The sequence below is a fragment of the Bufo gargarizans genome, chromosome 7 (assembly GCF_014858855.1).
Source record: "Bufo gargarizans isolate SCDJY-AF-19 chromosome 7, ASM1485885v1, whole genome shotgun sequence".
In the NCBI taxonomy this organism is placed as follows: domain Eukaryota; kingdom Metazoa; phylum Chordata; class Amphibia; order Anura; family Bufonidae; genus Bufo; species Bufo gargarizans.
In genome coordinates, this window is record NC_058086.1 from 26,880,033 (window position 1) to 26,899,923 (window position 19,891).

Genomic DNA, 19,891 nt, shown 5'->3' on the forward strand with positions numbered 1-19,891 from the left:
GGAGCAGTATTATAGTAGTTATATTCTTGTACATAGGAGCAGTATTATAGTAGTATATTCTTGTACATAGGAGCAGTATTATAGTAGTTATATTCTTGTACATAGGAGCAGTATTATAGTAGTTATATTGTACATAGGAGCAGTATTATAGTAGTTATATTCTTGTACATAGGGCAGTATTATAGTAGTTATATTCTTGTACATAGGAGCAGTAATAGTAGTTATATTCTGTACATAGGAGCAGTATTATAGTAGTTATATTCTTGTACATAGGAGCAGTATTATAGTTATATCTTGTACATAGGAGCAGTATTATAGTAGTTATATTCTTGTACATAGGAGCAGTATTATAGTAGTTATATTCTTGTACATAGGAGCAGTATTATAGTAGTTATATCTTGTACATAGGAGCAGTATTATAGTAGTTATATTCTTGTACATAGGAGCAGTATTATAGTAGTTATATTCTTGTACATAGGAGCAGTATTATAGTAGTTATATTCTTGTACATAGGAGCAGTATTATAGTAGTTATATTCTTGTACATAGGAGCAGTATTATAGTAGTATATTCTTGTACATAGGAGCAGTATTATAGTAGTTATATTCTTGTACATAGGAGCAGTATTATAGTAGTTATATTCTTGTACATAGGAGCAGTATTATAGTAGTTATATTCTTGTACATAGGAGCAGTATTATAGTAGTTATATCTTGTACATAGGAGCAGTATTATAGTAGTTATATTCTTGTACATAGGAGCAGTATTATAGTAGTTATATTCTTGTACATAGGAGCAGTATTATAGTAGTTATATTCTTGTACATAGGAGCAGTATTATAGTTATATTCTTGTACATAGGAGCAGTATTATAGTAGTATATTCTTGTACATAGGAGCAGTATTATAGTAGTTATATTCTTGTACATAGGAGCAGTATTATAGTAGTTATATTCTGTACATAGGAGCAGTATTATAGTAGTTATATTCTTGTACATAGGAGCAGTATTATAGTAGTTATATTCTTGTACATAGGGCAGTATTATAGTAGTTATATTCTTGTACATAGGAGCAGTATTATAGTAGTTATATTCTTGTACATAGGAGCAGTATTATAGTAGTTATATTCTTGTACAAAGGAGGCAGTATTATAGTAGTTATATTCTTGTACATAGGAGGCAGTATTATAGTAGTTATATTCTTGTACAAAGGAGTATAGTTCTGACATACAAAACAGGAAATATTACCAAGAGTCAAATCCAGAACAGACAGCATGACAAGTGGTACTGCAGTATGCAGTGTGTATATACAGAATAAGAGGAGATACTGAGGATTACACCCAGTATACAGGACAGGAGAAGTGGTACTGTGCAGTGTGTATATACAGAATAAGAGCAGATACTGAGGATTACACCCGGTATACAGGACAGGAGAAGTGGTACTGTGCAGTGTATATATATATACAGAATAAGAGCAGATACTGAGGATTACACCCAGTATACAGGACAGGAGAAGTGGTACTGTGCAGGATATATATATACAGAATAAGGGCAGGTACTGAGGATTACACCCGGTATACAGGACAGGAGAAGTGGTACTGTGCAGTGTATATATATACAGAATAAGAGCAGATACTGAGGATTACACCCAGTATACAGGACAGGAGAAGTGGTACTGTGCAGGATATATATATACAGAATAAGGGCAGGTACTGAGGATTACACCCGGTATACAGGACAGGAGAAGTGGTACTGTGCAGTGTATATATATACAGAATAAGGGCAGGTACTGAGGATTACACCCGGTATACAGGACAGGAGAAGTGGTACTGTGCAGTGTATATATATACAGAATAAGAGCAGATACTGAGGATTACACCCAGTATACAGGAGAGGAGAAGTGGTACTGTGCAGTGTATATATATACAGAATAAGAGCAGATACTGAGGATTACACCCGGTATACAGGACAGGAGAAGTGGTACTGTGCAGTGTATATATATACAGAATAAGAGCAGATACTGAGGATTACACCCGGTATACAGGACAGGAGAAGTGGTACTGTGCAGTGTATATATATACAGAATAAGAGCAGATACTGAGGATTACACCCAGTATACAGGACAGGAGAAGTGGTACTGTGCAGGATATATATATATACAGAATAAGGGCAGGTACTGAGGATTACACCCGGTATACAGGACAGGAGAAGTGGTACTGTGCAGTGTATATATATACAGGATAAGAGCAGATACTGAGGATTACACCCAGTATACAGGACAGGAGAAGTGGTACTGTGCAGTGTGTATATATACAGAATAAGAGCAGATACTGAGGATTACACCCAGTATACAGGACAGGAGAAGTGGTACTGTGCAGGATATATATATATACAGAATAAGGGCAGGTACTGAGGATTACACCCAGTATACAGGACAGGAGAAGTGGTACTGTGCAGTGTATATATATACAGAATAAGGGCAGGTACTGAGGATTACACCCGGTATACAGGACAGGAGAAGTGGTACTGTGCAGTGTGTATATATACAGAATAAGAGCAGATACTGAGGATTACACCCAGTATACAGGACAGGAGAAGTGGTACTGTGCAGTGTATATATACAGGACAGGAGAAGTGGTACTGTGCAGTGTATATATACAGAATAAGAGCAGATACTGAGGATTACACCCGGTATACAGGACAGGAGAAGTGGTACTGTGCAGTGTATATATATACAGAATAAGAGCAGAGACTGAGGATTACACCCGGTATACAGGACAGGAGAAGTGGTACTGTGCAGTGTATATATATATATACAGAATAAGAGCAGAGACTGAGGATTACACCCAGTATACAGGACAGGAGAAGTGGTACTGTGCAGTGTATATATACAGGACAGGAGAAGTGGTACTGTGCAGTGTGTATATACAGGAGAAGTGGTACTGTGCAGTGTGTATATACAGGAGAAGTGGTACTGTGCAGTGTATATATACAGGACAGGAGAAGTGGTACTGTGCAGGTTTTCTCTCGTTTGCTCCTCTCTCCGTCACCTTCCTCTCTGGCTGCGGTCTGAGGCCCCCGGCTTGTCCGTTACTGGGGGGATTCTCCTCTCTCTGTTTCTTCTCCTAATCTCTTATAGTGAGTGTCATTTCTGCACAGATCTGCTCCGAGCCTCACAGGGACCACATGGAACGGTCCCCCCGGGGGGCTCTCCGGAAATAATCATTTCTCCGCTCCTGCAGTAGATTCTCATGGTTAATCTTCCTGGAAGGTCCTTAAGCTCCTGCAGTGAAGAGCGGCGCCGTCCGATCAGCTGATAAGGGGCTTCATCTTCCAATGTCTTATGATTTACAAGGAGATTGAACGCCCCTTATCTATGAGCTGCAGAGGCGACACCTCATTCTTGGGGGGCTATGTGATTATCTCCAGGTAGGACATCTGCCCCCAGGCTTGTCTTTCCCATCATTGCTTTACTTCTGGCGGTTACATTATATTCAGAATATTCATTGCTCACCTCCAGCCGGGGGGGTCCGGACAGGATCCTCACCCCTATTGATTGGGCAGAGGTTTATGCCAGAGGATTTGCCCCGCGATGACTTTCTGTTCATGTGTTCAATAGTTTCTCTGCAGCAGAACTGAATCCATTTACATATCAAACTGGAGACGTCTCGATTCCCAGCGTTCAGCACCTCAGTCCGTGCCTCAATCGTGCGGGGAGGGTACCTGTTCAGGGGCTCTTCTGTCATACAGGGGGCGTTACCTGTACGGAGACTATTACATCATACAGGGGGGCGCGTTACCTGTACGGGGACTATTATAGATCATAGGGGGGGACGTTACCTGTACGGAGACTATTACATCATACAGGTGAGACGTTACCTGTACGGAGACTATTATAGATCATACAGGGGGGCGTTACCTGTACGGAGACTATTACATCATACAGGGGGGCGCGTTACCTGTACGGGGACTATTATAGATCATACAGGGGGGGACGTTACCTGTACGGAGACTATTACATCATACAGGTGAGACGTTACCTGTACGGAGACTATTATAGATCATACAGGGGGGTGTTACCTGTACGGAGACTATTACATCATACAGGTGAGACGTTACCTGTACGGAGACTATTATAGATCATACAGGGGGGTGTTACCTGTACGGAGACTATTACATCATACAGGTGAGACGTTACCTGTACGGAGACTATTATAGATCATACAGGGGGGCGTTACCTGTACGGAGACTATTATAGATCATACGGGGGGGGGGGGGCGCGTTACCTGTACGGGGACTATTATAGATCATACAGGGGGGGACGTTACCTGTACGGAGACTATTACATCATACAGGTGAGACGTTACCTGTACGGAGACTATTATAGATCATACAGGGGGGCGTTACCTGTAGGGAGACTATTACATCATACAGGTGAGACGTTACCTGTATGGAGACTATTATAGATCATACAGGGGGGTGTTACCTGTACAGAGACTATTACATCATACAGGGGGGCGCGTTACCTGTAGGGAGACTATTACATCATACAGGTGAGACGTTACCTGTATGGAGACTATTATAGATCATACAGGGGGGTGTTACCTGTACGGAGACTATTAGATCATACGGGGGGGGGGGGGGGGGCGTTACCTGTACGGAGACTTTTAGATCATACGGGGGGGCGTTACCTGTAGGGAGACTATTACATCATACAGGTGAGACGTTACCTGTATGGAGACTATTATAGATCATACAGGGGGGCGTTACCTGTAGGGAGACTATTAGATCATACGGGGGGGGGGGGGGGGGGGCGTTACCTGTACGGAGACTTTTAGATCATACGGGGGGGCGTTACCTGTAGGGAGACTATTAGATCATACGTTACCTGTAGGGAGAATATTAGATCACACGCAGGGGAGTTACCTGTACGGAGACTGTAATGGGGGAGGCTCTTGGGATTGTGCCCTCGTGGTTACATGGACTCGCATCACCCTGGCGTCCTCAGGGTTAATGTGACCTGCTCTTTGACATATTTCGGAGCAGTGGAATCAGGGTAATTTAGTGCCCGGCAGATCCATTACCCGGAGGAGGCCACGTTACATCCGGCGCTGACCTTTACCGGCTGATTACACAAAGACGACACAATTAGATTAGTCCAAGACAAAAGGTCAGACGCATTCACACTGCGGCCATTTTACACTACCTTGGAAAAGAAATCTCTCAGGAGCCCGTAGGGTGAATGGGGCTCGGGAACGTCTCCATACCAAGCAATGCTCTAGTACTGTAGGATTTATACTCTGAGGTGATCCTGATGCCCCTGAAGTGCCCCCCAAATATAGAATCACTGGTAACCAGAAGTAATCTGACCTCATGTCACCTTATATAACATGGAAATCAGCCTCCGACTCTGACCCCTTGGTGGCGCATGTGTCTGTGAACAGACATTGCCACCTGCTGGCTGTGAGCATGTCCTGCACCCTGGTCAAATCCTGGAGGGAGGACGGCGGGCGCCAGGAAGGAGACACAGGGAGTCTGAAGGGGGAACGGAGGGATACTAAAAGAGGGACACAGGGAGCCGTGAGACAGAGGGTGACACGGGGAGCCTGGAGGGGGGGGACACGGGGAGCCTGGAGGGGGGAGACAGAGGGAGCAGTTGTGTAGTAGATGCCCCCCATTTCCCATGGCTCTGCTCTTACATGTGAGCTGAGCTCCCAGTTTCCATCCCATGATCCATTTCTCTGAGCATATGACATGGAAGTGGGGCAATCCGTTCACTGATGGATTTTCGGACCCTTCCAGGGGGTGAAGGTCTGATGTAAAGAAAGCCCATGCTGGAAGAGATTAGCTCTGTGCTGAAGTTCCTCGGGTACTGCAGATTAGAGCAGCTTTGATTCGGTAAACTTTTCCTCCAGTCGTCCATCCCTAATGAGTTGGCTGTCCCAGAATGCTTCACAGCGCAGGCCTTTGTTCCCGCTCTCAGAAGTCAGCCCACTAATGGGCAGAAGCAGGAGACCCCCGCTCTGTGAAGCCAGAATTAGAAGCCGTTCGGCGTTCTGTGCCGCGCTCCCGCCGGCGCCTTGTTTTTTTCAGCTCAAGTCACATTGTTAAGATCAATCGTCTTCTGTTCCAGACGGAGGTAGAAGGTGTGGATAGAAAGAGGGGCGACCTGCACCCATCACCCCAGTATTGTGAGCCGCTCGTCACCCTTCTCTTATATAAAGAAGCAATGCTACCTTTAGCTAGCTGCATTCTACATAGCCAAAAGTATGTGCCCCCCTCCCTGCTGGACATCACCTGTGGATGCGTAAACCCAGACCGCACCCTCCGTCTTCTAGGAAGGCTTTGCATTGGATTTTAAAACTTTCCCGCAGGGGTTTCCAAAAGGGGTTAATTTTTTCATATTCACATTAGTTCATGCCCGTTATTCTTTTTTTTTATTTAGGTCTGAGGGTCTGAGAACCCCTTTGTTATAGAACAAACATATAAATTACTGGGAAGAGTCCTGGACTCCAATGCAGAACTGTGCATCTCTATGGTACCAGCCCACAAGCAATCCCAGTGTAGTCTGATCCTCTATTATCTGCCATCTGTCCTCTTGTTGGCTGTAATGAACATCCCGACCTTTATGTCTTGTCCACCATGAGCAGGACATGTTTTCCTGGAATCCACTGGCTTTATCCACCTCCAGCATCTCCTCTCTCCAGCTCCTGTGGCTTTACCCCCCTCCAGCATCTCCTCTCTCCTGCTCCTGTGGCTTTACCCCCCTCCAGCATCTCCTCTCTCCAGCTCCTGTGGCTTTACCCCCTCCAGCATCTCCTCTCTCCTGCTCCTGTGGCTTTACCCCCTCCAGCATCTCCTCTCTCCTGCTCCTGTGGCTTTACCCCCTCCAGCATCTCCTCTCTCCTGCTCCTGTGGCTTTACCCCCTCCAGCATCTCCTCTCTCCAGCTCCTGTGGCTTTACCCTCCTACAGCATCTCCTCTCTCCAGCTCCTGTGGCTTTACCCCCCTCCAGCATCTCCTCTCTCCTGCTCCTGTGGCTTTACCCCCTCCAGCATCTCCTCTCTCCTGCTCCTGTGGATTTACCCCTCCAGCATCTCCTCTCTCCTGCTCCTGTGGCTTTACCTCCTCCAGCATCTCCTCTCTCCAGCTCCTGTGGCTTTACCCTCTCCAGCACCTGTGGCTTTACCCCCTCCAGCGTCTCCTCTCTCCTGCTCCTGTGGCTTTACCCCCTCTAGCATCTCCTCTCTCCAGCTCCTGAGGATTTACCCCCTCCAGCATCTCCTCTCTCCAGCTCCTGTGGATTTACCCCTCCAGCATCTCCTCTCTCCAGCTCCTGTGGCTTTACCTCCTCCAGCATCTCCTCTCTCCTGCTCCTGTGGCTTTACCTCCTCCAGCATCTCCTCTCTCCAGCTCCTGTGGCTTTACCCCCTCCAGCATCTCCTCTCTCCTGTGGCTTTACCCCCTCCAGCATCTCCTCTCTCCAGCTCCTGTGGCTTTACCCCCTCCAGCATCTCCTCTCTCCTGCTCCTGTGGCTTTACCCCCTCCAGCATCTCCTCTCTCCTGCTCCTGTGGCTTTACCCCCTCCAGCATCTCCTCTCTCCAGCTCCTGGGGCTTTACCTCCTCCAGCATCTCCTCTCTCCTGCTCCTGTGGCTTTACCCTCTCCAGCATCTCCTCTCTCCTGCTCCTGTGGATTTACCCCTCCAGCATCTCCTCTCTCCAGCTCCTGTGGCTTTACCTCCTCCAGGTTCTCCTCTCTCCAGCTCCTGTGGCTTTACCTCCTCCAGCATCTCCTCTCTCCAGCTCCTTAGGCTTTACCTCCTCCAGCATCTCCTCTCTCCAGCTCCTGTGGCTTTACCCTCTCCAGCACCTGTGGCTTTACCCCGTCCAGCGTCTCCTCTCTCCTGCTCCTGTGGCTTTACCCCCTCCAGCATCTCCTCTCTCCAGCTCCTGAGGATTTACCCCCTCCAGCATCTCTTCTCCCCTGCTCTTGTGGATTTACCCCCTCCAGCATCTCTTCTCTCCTGCTCTTGTGGCTTTACCTCCTCCAGCATCTCCTCTGTCCAGCACCTGTGGCTTTATCCCCTCCAGCATCTCCACTCTCCAGCTCCTGAGGATTTACCCCCTCCAGCGTCTCCTCTCTCTCGCTCTCTCCAGCTCCTGTGGCTTTACCCCCCTCCAGCGTCTCCTCTCTCTCGCTCTCTCCAGCTCCTGTGGCTTTTTCTGAATAGGTCATCAGTATCTGATCGGTGGGGTTCAGCGACCAGGACCCCGCCGATCAGCTGTGAGCACTGCGGCCTGCTCTCAGCTCACGCTCTGGTATCGCGCTCTGTCCCATTCACTTCTATGGGGCTGAGCTGCTCCTAGGCCAAGGAGCTGCATTGGAAAAGTTGCATAAAAGCCGCAATGCCACTGCGAGCCCCACTGCCTTCTGAAACTGCTGATCAGCGGGGGTCCCAGATGTCGGACCACCACCAATCAGATACTGGTGACCTATCCAGAGGATAAGTCATCAGTATTAAAATTTCAGAAAACCCATTTAAGTTTTTAGGTGTAACATGAAAAAATTGTGGAAAAGTTCAAAGTCATGAATACGTTTTCAAGTCACTGTATATACAGGTGTATCTCTACATGGATACTATATATTACACTGTTACTATATATGTTCTCTCCTGGTTATATATATCTGTAGGTGAATATTGCATATTGTACTCTATCTACATACAGTACAGACCAAAAGTTTGGACGCACCTTCTCATTCAAAGAGTTTTCTTTATTTTCATGACTATAAAAATTGTAGATTCGCACTGAAGGCATCAAAACTATGAATTATCACATGTGGAATTATATACATAATAAACAAGTGTGAACTGAAAATATGTCATATTCTAGGTTCTTCACAGTAGCCACCTTTTGCTTTGATTACTGCTTTGCACACTCTTGGCATTTTCTTGATGAGCTTCAAGAGGTAGTCACCTGAAATGGTCTTCCAACCGTCTTGAAGGAGTTCCCAGAGATGCTTAGCACTTGTTGGCCCTTTTGCCTTCACTCTGCGGTCCAGCTCACCCCAAACCATCTCGATTGGGTTTAGGTCCAGTGACTGTGGAGGCCAGGTCATCTGGCGCAGCACCCATCATCTCCTTCATGGTCAAATAGCCCTTACACAGCCTGGAGGTGTGTTTGGGGTCATTGTCCTGTTGAAAAATAAATGATGGTCCAACTAAACGCAAACCGGATGGAATAGCATGCCGCTGCAAGATGCTGTGGTAGCCATGCTGGGTCAGTATGCCTTCAATTTTGAATAAATCCCCAACAGTGTCACCAGCAAAGCCCCCCCACACCATCACACCTCCTCCTCCATGCTTCACGGTGGGAACCAGGCATGTAGAGTCCATCCGGTCACCTTTTCTGCGTCGCACAAAGACCGTGTGGCTTGTTGCCTGTCCTTAGCAGTGGTTTCCTAGCAGATCTTCTACCATGAAGGCCTGATTCACACAGTCTCCACTTAACAGTTGTTCTAGAGATGTGTCTGCTGCTAGAACTCTGGGTGGCATTGACCTGGTCTCTAATCTGAGCTGCTGTTAACCTGCGATTTCTGAGGCTGGTGACTCGGATGAACTTCTCCTCCGCAGCAGAGGTGACTCTTGGTCTTCCTTTCCTGGGGCGGTCCGCATGTCAGCCAGTTTCTTTGTAGCGCCTGATGGTTTTTGTGACTGCACTTGGGGACACTTTCAAAGTTTTCCCAATTTTTCGGACTGACTGACCTTCATTTCTTAAAGTAATGATGGCCACTCGTTTTTCTTTACTTAGCTGCTTTTTTCTTGCCATAATACAAATTCTAACAGTCTATTCAGTAGGACTATCAGCTGTGTATCCACCTGACTTCTCCACAACGCAACTGATGGTCCCAACCCCATTCATAAGGCAAGAAATCCCACTTATTACACCTGACAGGGCACACCTGTGAAGTGAAGACCATTTCAGGTGACTACCTCATGAAGCTCATCAAGAGAATGCCAAGAGTGTGCAAAGCAGTAATCAAAGCAAAAGGTGGCTACTGTGAAGAACCTAGAATATGACATTTTCAGTTGTTTCACACTATTTTGTTATGTATATAATTCTACATGTGATAATTCATAGTTTTGATGCCTTCAGTGTGAATCTACAATTGTCATAGTCATGAAAATAAAGAAAACCCTTTGAATGAGAAGGTGTGTCCAAACTTTTGGTCTGTACTGGTATGTTAAATGTGGAGTGAAACTAATTTTTTTTATTGAAAACACCTTTATTACAATCAGTCGTCCTACATACTTTAGTATTGTGAGGCCACGAGGCAGCACTTAGTAAATTACTTACAATCTTCTTTGCAAGCATGGCATTGTTATGTAAAGCACAGGCTAGCCTACACTATACATCGCAATCCATTTAGACAGTGATTAGGGGAGGGGGGTGAGAAGGAGGGGGATGGGAGGGGAAATCACGTGCCCTCAGCTTTATAGAGAAGACAAACAAACAGGAGGAGAGGGGTTTAGTCCTCTTCTTCCTTGTCGATGTCCAAGATGTTGTAATCCCGCAGCAGACTATGGATAAGCCTGTGGCAGTCCAGGACGGACATGCTCTCCCTCTTGAGGATAAGCCGATTCCTGGCAAACCATATAGCGTCCTTTAAAACCCTTTATACAGCGCCAGGCCTCCTGGATGGCTCCAACTGTGTGAGTCCCAGGAAATAGTCCGTACAACACCGAAGTACTCTGCAGGCTGTTCCTGGGCACCGAGTCTTTTAGTTCATGTTCCAGGGCATCCAACAGGCCCTATGCAAAGGGGCACTCCCAAAACAGGTTGTACGATGTTTCCTCCTCGAAAGGGCACCTGGGGCCGTACTGGGTTTTGCACAGGTTTCGGGCGTGCATGAATCACCGAATTGGCAGTTCTCCCTGTATGGCCATCCATGACAAGTCCTTGTGCCTGTTGGTTAACCTGTCTGACGACGCATTAGTCCAAACTGTCTGTAGGTTGTTGTCATGGATCCCTGGAATTGACTCCACCACATCCTTTGCTCTGATGAGCTTGTGGATAGTCTTTGGTTTGTTAGTCGGGTTTGAGGCCCTCCAGCTGATGTTCCCTCACAAACTTGACGACATCTCCGTAATACCAGGGTGCGTGCCAGTTGTAAGGGATGAAGCTGTCCTACTTGTCCCAGCCAGCCCCCTCCAGAGGATCAGGAGGAAGAAGCGAGACAAAGCCTTGCCCGCAGAGCCGTTGCCGGCTGTTCTCAGAGTCCGACGAATGCTGTCACAAACAAAGGTGATCTGCAGTAAAGTGGGCAGGTCCGGAATGCCCTTTCCGCCTTTCGGGGCTCTTTGTACATGATGGCTCGCTTCACTCTGTCCATCTTAGATCCCCAGATGAAGCGAAACACTGTCCTGGTGATGGCCATGGAAACTGTGGCAAAAGCGGGCCATGCCTGTGCGGTGTACTGGAGCATCGGCAGAACTTCGTTACGCAGGACGAGTGCTTTGCCCTCAATAGTGAGTTGTCTGAGGCTCCACAGTCCGATTCTCTGGTTGACTTTGGCCAAGCGTTCTTCCCAAGACTTGAGGGCTGCGCCTTCCTTCCCGAACCAGACTTCCAGTATCTTGAAGAAGTCTGATTTGGCGGTAAATGGGAAGGGGGCAGAAGAAGCCAGTTGCCAGTCCTCGAAGAGCATGGCTTCCGACTTTCCGTAGTTGACTGTCTGAACTCCTCGCAGGTCTGCACGAGTGCAGTCAGCGAACGCCGGTCAGCGCAGAAGTCGCTCACGTCGTCCATGTACAGCGAGCACTCGACCTCGTAGTGTCCGAGTCCTGGTGCGGTGATCCCTCTGATCTCTCCATTCTGCCGGATAGACTCCGCAAAGAGTTCTAGAATGCAAACAAAAAGGAGAGGTGAAAGAGGGCAGCCTTGTCTGACCCCAGAGCACACTGGAAAGGGGTCAGTCTTCCAGCCGTTCACCAGCACCATGCTGCAAATGTCAAGGTACACAAGGTTAACAAACGAGCAGAACCTCCTGCCCAGACCCAGCTTGCACAATGCCTTGCCCATGAATTCATGAGACACTCGGTTAAAGGCCTTCTCCTGATTAAGGCTGACCAGGGCCGCGTGAACACGGCGGTCTTTGATGCATTGTACCGTGTCTCTCATGAGAACGAGACTGTCTGCGATCCGGGTGGACGATTCTGCCGATGACGACCTTCAGCCGATTGGCTAGCACCTTGGCGAGGATCTTGTAGTCCACGTTCAGGAGAGAGATGGGACGCCAGTTTTTCAAGTCACATCTCTCCCCCTTCCGCTTATACAAGATCGTGATCATTCCTTCACTCAATAATGGGGGCATTCTACCCTCCACCACCATCTCCTCATAGAGTTCCAGCAGGTCCGGACAGATCAGATCGCCCAGCACTACATGGAGCTCTGCTGGAAGGCCGTCACTGCCCGGGGTCCTGCCGGACCTAAAGGATCTAGCAGCAGAGAGCACCTCCTCCACCGTCAGAGGGTCATCCATGGCCTCCGCACCTGCAGGGTCAAGATGGTTAGTTATACCTGACAGGAATTTATCAGCAAATTTTGGGTCTGTGTTCTTCAGGGAGTAGAGGTCGCTGTAGCAGTCTCTGACGACTCCAATCACTTCCTCCTTCGCTGATCGTAAGTTGCCATCCTTGTCTCGAAGTTCGTTCAGGGTCGTGTGGCCGGCGTGGAGTTTCCTGAAAAAGAACAAGTTACACTTCTCACCCTTCTCCACTTTGAGGAGGAATCCAAGCAAATTATCTTCCACTCCAAAGTACCTTTTCAGGCTCCTCTTGGTCTCCTCCAGCTCCTCTCTGACGCTCCAGCCGCATCGGTGAAGGTCTTGCAGGGACCGCAGTTCATGCTACAGCTCTCTAAAGGCCCTCTTCTTCTCACACGCCTGTTGTTTGGCCTGAAACAAACAACGAAACTGGAATTTAACGTACTCCCACCAGTCACTAGTCCATTCAAACAAGCATTTGTCATTCCACCAGGTTATGTAGCACGTCCTCCTGATTCAACAGAGCACAGTTCAGTTTCCAGGATCCAGGGCCAGGGGGGAACCCGTTCCCAAGGATGCACTGGACCTGAATGGCTCTGGTTCTGTGATTGGAGAAGAAGCAAGGGATCATAGAGTGCCTACACCGCCTGACTGCCCGAGAGGTAAACACAAAGTCTATCCGAGAAAGGAGTGAGCCATCGGATCGGCTCCAAGTATAATTAATGGAGCCTTTCCCCATGGAGCCCACAATGTCCTTCAAGGACACTTCGGTCACCATCTCAATAAGCAGTTTGGAAGTGACATCTAACTTGCTTGAAGTGCTGGAGCTGCGTCCGTCCTCCTCGATCGGGCAGTTGAAGTCCCCGGCCATCACTACGGCCCTAGTGGTAGCGAGCTGCAGTCGTAGGGCCTGGAAAAGCTCCAGTTGCTCACCCTTGGTAGGGGAAGAATACACATTGATGATAACCGGCTCTCCCGCCCAGGAACCGTCTACGACAAGTAGCCAGACGAGCTCCTGGATGGAGTCAAGTGTAAAAGCGCTTCCCCTGAGGAAGATGGCCATCCAGGCCGACTTACAGTCGCCACCACCGGACCAGTAGGATGGGTCATGGGACCACCACCCGGCCAGATGGTTGTGAGACCTAGAGGGGGGCAAAACACACTCCTGCAACATGTACACGTCGGCAACCTGGGAAGCAAGAAAAGTTTGTACTGTCTGACACCTAGACCCATCCCTAATGCTCCTAACGTTTATGGAAAAAAGGTTAAAATTTGCCATCATGTAGGGAAATAATTAGGTTAGCGGAAACGATACAACTTAGTTCCCACCACGGTCGTCCGGCGACTTCTCTTTCTCTTGTCCACTGTCTGTGGGTGGCCTCTGCAGCAGCTGGACCTGGGCTTAGATTTCGGCTATGGTTGTCTGGAGGTCTTGCGGGTCGGCAGTTCCCCTTTAGCCACTATTCCCTCCACGTCGGTCTCGTCGAGGGTTTCGGTGGTCGGGGGGCCCCGTTGGCGGCTGCCTGTTCCTCCACCTGCTGCTCCATTTTTTCTTCTTTGTCGGGCAGGGGATCTTCCACCTCCTTGATCATCTTTTTCTTGGAGTGGTCGGCGACTGGGCTGTCCCTCTCCTTTCTCTTCCTCTTTCTCGGTTGGACACCTGGGGACGAGAGAGCGGGATATTCCTCCTCGTAGGAGACTGCAGCAGCTGGAGGGGCGGTTAGTGCTGCTGCTGTGGTGACAATGGGGCGGGTTGGGCTGTCTGCATGGGGATGGTCAGATGGATTTGGAATGCCTCAGTGGTGGTGGTGACGGGGAGGGAGGGGTTTGGGCGGGAAAGGGAGGACACGGGAGCGTGGCCAGGGACAGATGTCTGCTTACCCTCCTTCCTAGGTGGTTTCGCCTAAGGTTTGGTCACCGCCGGAGTTGAGGTTGGGGTGGGGTTCCCGCTGGCCGGAGCTCTGGCTGCAATGGCTGCCCAGGTGCGTTCCCTCCTCGGGCAGTCCTTGTAGACGTGGGAGGCCAGACCGCACAGATTGCATACCGTCTTCTTCGGGCAGTCCTTGAAGTTGTGTCCTGCCATATGACAAATTCTGCAGGCATCCTCCTTGCAGTCCTTCATCTGGTTGCCCTTGCTGCATTTCCTGCAGACCTGCGGCATATTGGGGTAGTAGATGAGGGCCAAAGAGTTGCCCTGGGAGAATGACTGACTGTGGTAGGTGCTGTACACCATCTGGGTCTGAAGGGTCTTTGTTGAGGCGGACAATGACAAACCACTTGCCGGTCCAGAAGCCGTTTCTGTCCAAGATGTGGGTAGGATCCCTCACCACGGTGCAGAACTGCTTCAGGAAGGTGACGATGTCCTTGCCTGAGATGTGTGGATTCTGCATAGAGATGATCACTGTCCTTTCTTTCCTTGTACGGGGCAGCTGCTCACAAAGTGCCTGAAAGGGGATTCTGGTCTCGCTGCTTTGACCATCTCCCAGTACCTTTTGCAGATGGCCACGGAAGCAAAAGTGATCCAGAACATCCCTGCGAAGAACTAATGGATGCTCACCACTTCTGGCTTTGCAAATTCCTGTTCCAGGACCATCTTCTTGCCAAACATGTCCTGGCTCATGTCCAGCACTCTCCCGTCCACTTCCTTCAGCTTCAGGACGACTGTCTGGGTTCCTTGTTGAGTCTTTGCAAAGATCTTCTTGATTTCAGTCGGAGAAAATCTTCCAGTCGTCGTTGTCTTCGCCTATCGAGATCCAAGTAAGCACTGTCTAACATTGTACACCAAGACTATTAAGCCACAGGCCAAGAGGAGGTCAGAGAACTTGTTCCTAGGGGAATAGCCCTACACCCAATAGCAGCAGTGAACTGAAGCTGAATTTAATCAACTATACTCAGTCAGAGTGCAGGGGGCACCCAAAGGACCTGGGCCGGCAAGTCAAGGCAGACTGATGAGAACAGATACTACATTTGATCTTAGCCAAAAGGGTGAGAAGTGAAACTCATTACCATAGGTAACCACGCCCACTTTACTATACACTTTTAAATACTGTAGCGATTAGTATAAAAAATGGCAAAGATGCAGAGCCCTGCAACATTCTGGAGAGTGTAAGGCGTTCTAAACCCCCCTGTACATTCTGCACAGAGCTCCCGTCTGTAGGTCGGCTCCTCCAGGCCTCAGTGAGTTTGCAACGTGCAGTGAATGGTTAACTCTCTGCAGGGGGGTGGGGGCTCTGAGCATTTGGCCTGGGGCGCTAATACTTATACTGCTCAGATAAATTTCATCATATGACACAATTGAAAAATGATTCTTCATTGTCTTATGCAAATTAAGGAAAATTCTGAGGGGAAACCTCAAATATCTGCTGACAAGCCCCCCGCCATTCTTATCTACATCTGGGGAGATGATGACTGTAGGACAGGAGAATACAGTCTATTGCCCCCTGTTATCAGCCATTTCAGGGGGGAGGATGACTGTAGGACAGGAGAATACAGTCTATTGCCCCCTGTTATCAGCCATTTCAGGGAGAGGATGACTGTAGGACAGGAGAATACAGTCTATTGCCCCCTGTTATCAGCTATTTCAGGGGAGAGGATGACATGACTGTAGGACAGGAGAATACAGTCTATTGCCCCCTGAGATCAGCCATTTCAGGGGAGAGGATGACTGTAGGACAGGAGAATACCGTCTATTGCCCCCTGTTATCAACCATTTCAGGGGAGAGGATGACTGTAGGACAGGAGAATACAGTCTATTGCCCCCTGTTATCAGCCATTTCAGAGGAGAGGATGACTGTAGGACAGGAGAATACAGTCTATTGCCCCCTGTTATCAGCCATTTCAGAGGAGAGGATGACTGTAGGACAGGAGAATACAGTCTATTGCCCCCTGTTATCAGCCATTTCAGGGGAGAGGATGACTGTAGGACAGGAGAATACAGTCTATTGCCTCCTGTTATCAGCCATTTCAGGGAGAGAGGATGACTGTAGGACAGGAGAATACAGTCTATTGCCCCCTGTTATCAGCCATTTCAGGAGAGAGGATGACTGTAGGACAGGAGAATACAGTCTATTGCCCCTGTTATCAGCCATGTCAGGGGAGAGGATGACTGTAGGGACAGGAGAATACAGTCTATTGCCCCTGTTATCAGCCATTTCAGGGGAGAGGATGACTGTAGGACAGGAGAATACAGTCTATTGCCTCCCTGTTATCAGCCATTTCAGGGGAGAGGATGACTGTAGGACAGGAGAATACAGTCTATTGCTCCCTGTTATCAGCCATTTCAGGGGAGAGGATGACTGTAGGACAGGAGAATACAGTCTATTGCTCCCTGTTATCAGCCATTTCAGGGAGGAGGATGACTGTAGGACAGGAGAATACAGTCTATTGCCCTCTGTTATCAGCCATTTCAGGGGAGAGGATGACTGTAGGACAGGAGAATACAGTCTATTGCTCCCTGTTATCAGCCATTTCAGGGGAGAGGATGACTGTAGGACAGGAGAATACAGTCTATTGCTCCCTGTTATCAGCCATTTCAGGGGAGAGGATGACTGTAGGACAGGAGAATACAGTCTATTGCCCCTGTTATCTAGCCATTTCAGGGGAGAGGATGACTGTAGGACAGGAGAATTACAGTCTATTGCCCCCTGTTATCTGCCATTTCAGGGGAGAGGATGACTGTAGGACAGGAGAATACAGTCTATTGCCTCCCTGTTATCAGCCATTTCAGGGGAGAGGATGACTGTAGGACAGGAGAATACAGTCTATTGCTCCCTGTTATCAGCCATTTCAGGGGAGAGGATGACTGTAGGACAGGAGAATACAGTCTATTGCCCCTGTTATCAGCCATTTCAGGGGAGAGGATGACTGTAGGACAGGAGAATACAGTCTATTGCCCCTGTTATCAGCCATTTCAGGGGAGAGGATGACTGTAGGACAGGAGAATACAGTCTATTGCCCCTGTTATCAGCCATTTCAGGGAGAGGATGACTGTAGGACAGGAGAATACAGTCTATTGCCCCTGTTATCAGCCATTTCAGGGGAGAGGATGACTGTAGGACAGGAGAATACAGTCTATTGCCCCTGTTATCAGCCATTTCAGGGAGAGGATGACTGTAGGACAGGAGAATACAGTCTATTGCCCCTGTTATCAGCCATTTCAGGGGAGGATGACTGTAGGACAGGAGAATACAGTCTATTGCCCCTGTTATCAGCCATTTCAGGGGAGGATGACTGTAGGACAGGAGAATACAGTCTATTGCCCCTGTTATCAGCCATTTCAGGGGAGGATGACTGTAGGACAGGAGAATACAGTCTATTGCCCCTGTTATCAGCCATTTCAGGGGAGAGGATGACTGTAGGACAGGAGAATACAGTCTATTGCTCCCCTGTTATCAGCCATTTCAGGGGAGAGGATGACTGTAGGACAGGAGAATACAGTCTATTGCTCCCTGTTATCAGCCATTTCAGGGGAGAGGATGACTGTAGGACAGGAGAATACAGTCTATTGCTCCCTGTTATCAGCCATTTCAGGGGAGAGGATGACTGTAGGACAGGAGAATACAGTCTATTGCCCCCTGTTATCAGCCATTTCAGGGAGAGGATGACTGTAGGACAGGAGAATACAGTCTATTGCTCCCTGTTATCAGCCATTTCAGGGGAGAGGATGACTGTAGGACAGGAGAATACAGTCTATTGCCCCCTGTTATCAGCCATTTCAGGGGAAAGGATGACTGTAGGACAGGAGAATACAGTCTATTGCTCCCTGTTATCAGCCATTTCAGGGGAGAGGATGACTGTAGGACAGGAGAATACAGTCTATTGCTCCCTGTTATCAGCCATTTCAGGGGAGAGGATGACTGTAGGACAGGAGAATACAGTCTATTGCTCCCTGTTATCAGCCATTTCAGGGGAGAAGATGACTGTAGGACAGGAGAATACAGTCTATTGCCCCCTGTTATCGGCCATGTCAGGGGAGAGGATGACTGTAGGACAGGAGAATACAGTCTATTGCCCCCTGTTATCAGCCATTTCAGGGGAAAGGATGACTGTAGGACAGGAGAATACAGTCTATTGCCCCCTGTTATCAGCCATTTCAGGGGAGAGGATGACTGTAGGACAGGAGAATACAATCTATTGCCCCTGTTATCAGCCATTTCAGGGGAGAGGATGACTGTAGGACAGGAGAATACAATCTATTGCACCTGTTATCAGCCATTTCAGGGGAGAGGATGACTGTAGGACAGGAGAATACAGTCTATTGCCCCCTGTTATCAGCCATTTCAGGGGGGAGGATGACTGTCCACGTATTTTCATTGTGCTCCTTCTTTATAATTATCTCATTCTCATATATTGTACATTTTTATCTCATGTTAATCCATTTCAGTCATTGTTTTTATGAGTTAACCCTGTGGTTTCCAGGGCTTTAATCCTGATACAGGCCACCGGTTGGGTCTGAATGTCATGTGACCAGCGTGGGTGACGTTTCTCTTTTTTTGCCCGTAGCGGAAGAGACGAGAATCCGCCTCGAGTTCATCGTCCGTGAAGAAGATGAAGAAGCCTTGAGGTTCTTGGCACAGTGACCAGTGAGAACGCCTGGCTCGGCTCCAGTGCCTTCCGGTGACGCTGAAAGGAGCCGCTGACATTCTGCAGCTTTTAATTTATGTAAATATTGTTTTATGTTTGCAATTAGAGAATTAGATAGTGAGACAGAACGGGCGTGACCCCCAGCACATGGACGCCATTGTGAGCGCGGGGCGGGGGCCGCTGGGACTTGCACCTTTTCAACTATTAAAAGGTGCAGAAGGAATTTGGGGAAACTCTTTGTGCCCCAGAAGTCAGAGCTCACCCTCCACAAGTCGTGGCCTTCACCTCCATGACAAGTATTTTCCCATGATAGCGAAGGTGTCCGACTCCTCCCACCGATGTCCCCTCCCCTACACAGGTGCAAATAGTTTTATGATGATTAGGCTCCGCCCAGGAAGGGAAATAGCGACTGGAAATGATGCATCATGGGAGATGAATAAAATGAGAAATAATCATACCTCTATTACACCTGCTCATCACTGGGGGGGGGGGGGGTGTTGAGCTGTTGATTCAAGTAATAAAGTAACAGATGCCGACAGTTACTCTAAGGGCTCTTTCACACCTGCGTTGTTCTGTTCCGGCATAGAGTTCCGTCGTCGGGGCTCTATGCCGGAAGAATCCTGATCAGTTTTATCCCAATGCATTCTGAATGGAGTGAAATCCGTTCAGGATGCATCAGGATGTCTTCAGTTCTGGACCGGAACGTTTTTTGGCCGGAGAAAATACCGCAGCATGCTGCGCTTTTTGCTCTGGCCAAAAGTCCTGAA

The 19,891-nt window shown here is 48.4% G+C and overlaps 1 protein-coding gene across 1 annotated transcript in view; it reads left to right on the forward strand.

Moving 5' to 3' along the window:
* The window catches only part of DMAP1 (DNA methyltransferase 1 associated protein 1), a 57,939-nt gene extending 38,358 nt beyond the window's left edge, over positions 1–19,581 (forward strand). The window contains exon 11 of the mRNA XM_044301468.1: positions 19,044–19,581. Coding sequence (XP_044157403.1) covers positions 19,044–19,103 — 60 coding nt within the window. The 3' untranslated portion in view covers positions 19,104–19,581. The remainder of the gene's footprint in view (positions 1–19,043) is intronic.
* The last annotated feature ends 310 nt before the right edge of the window (positions 19,582–19,891 follow it).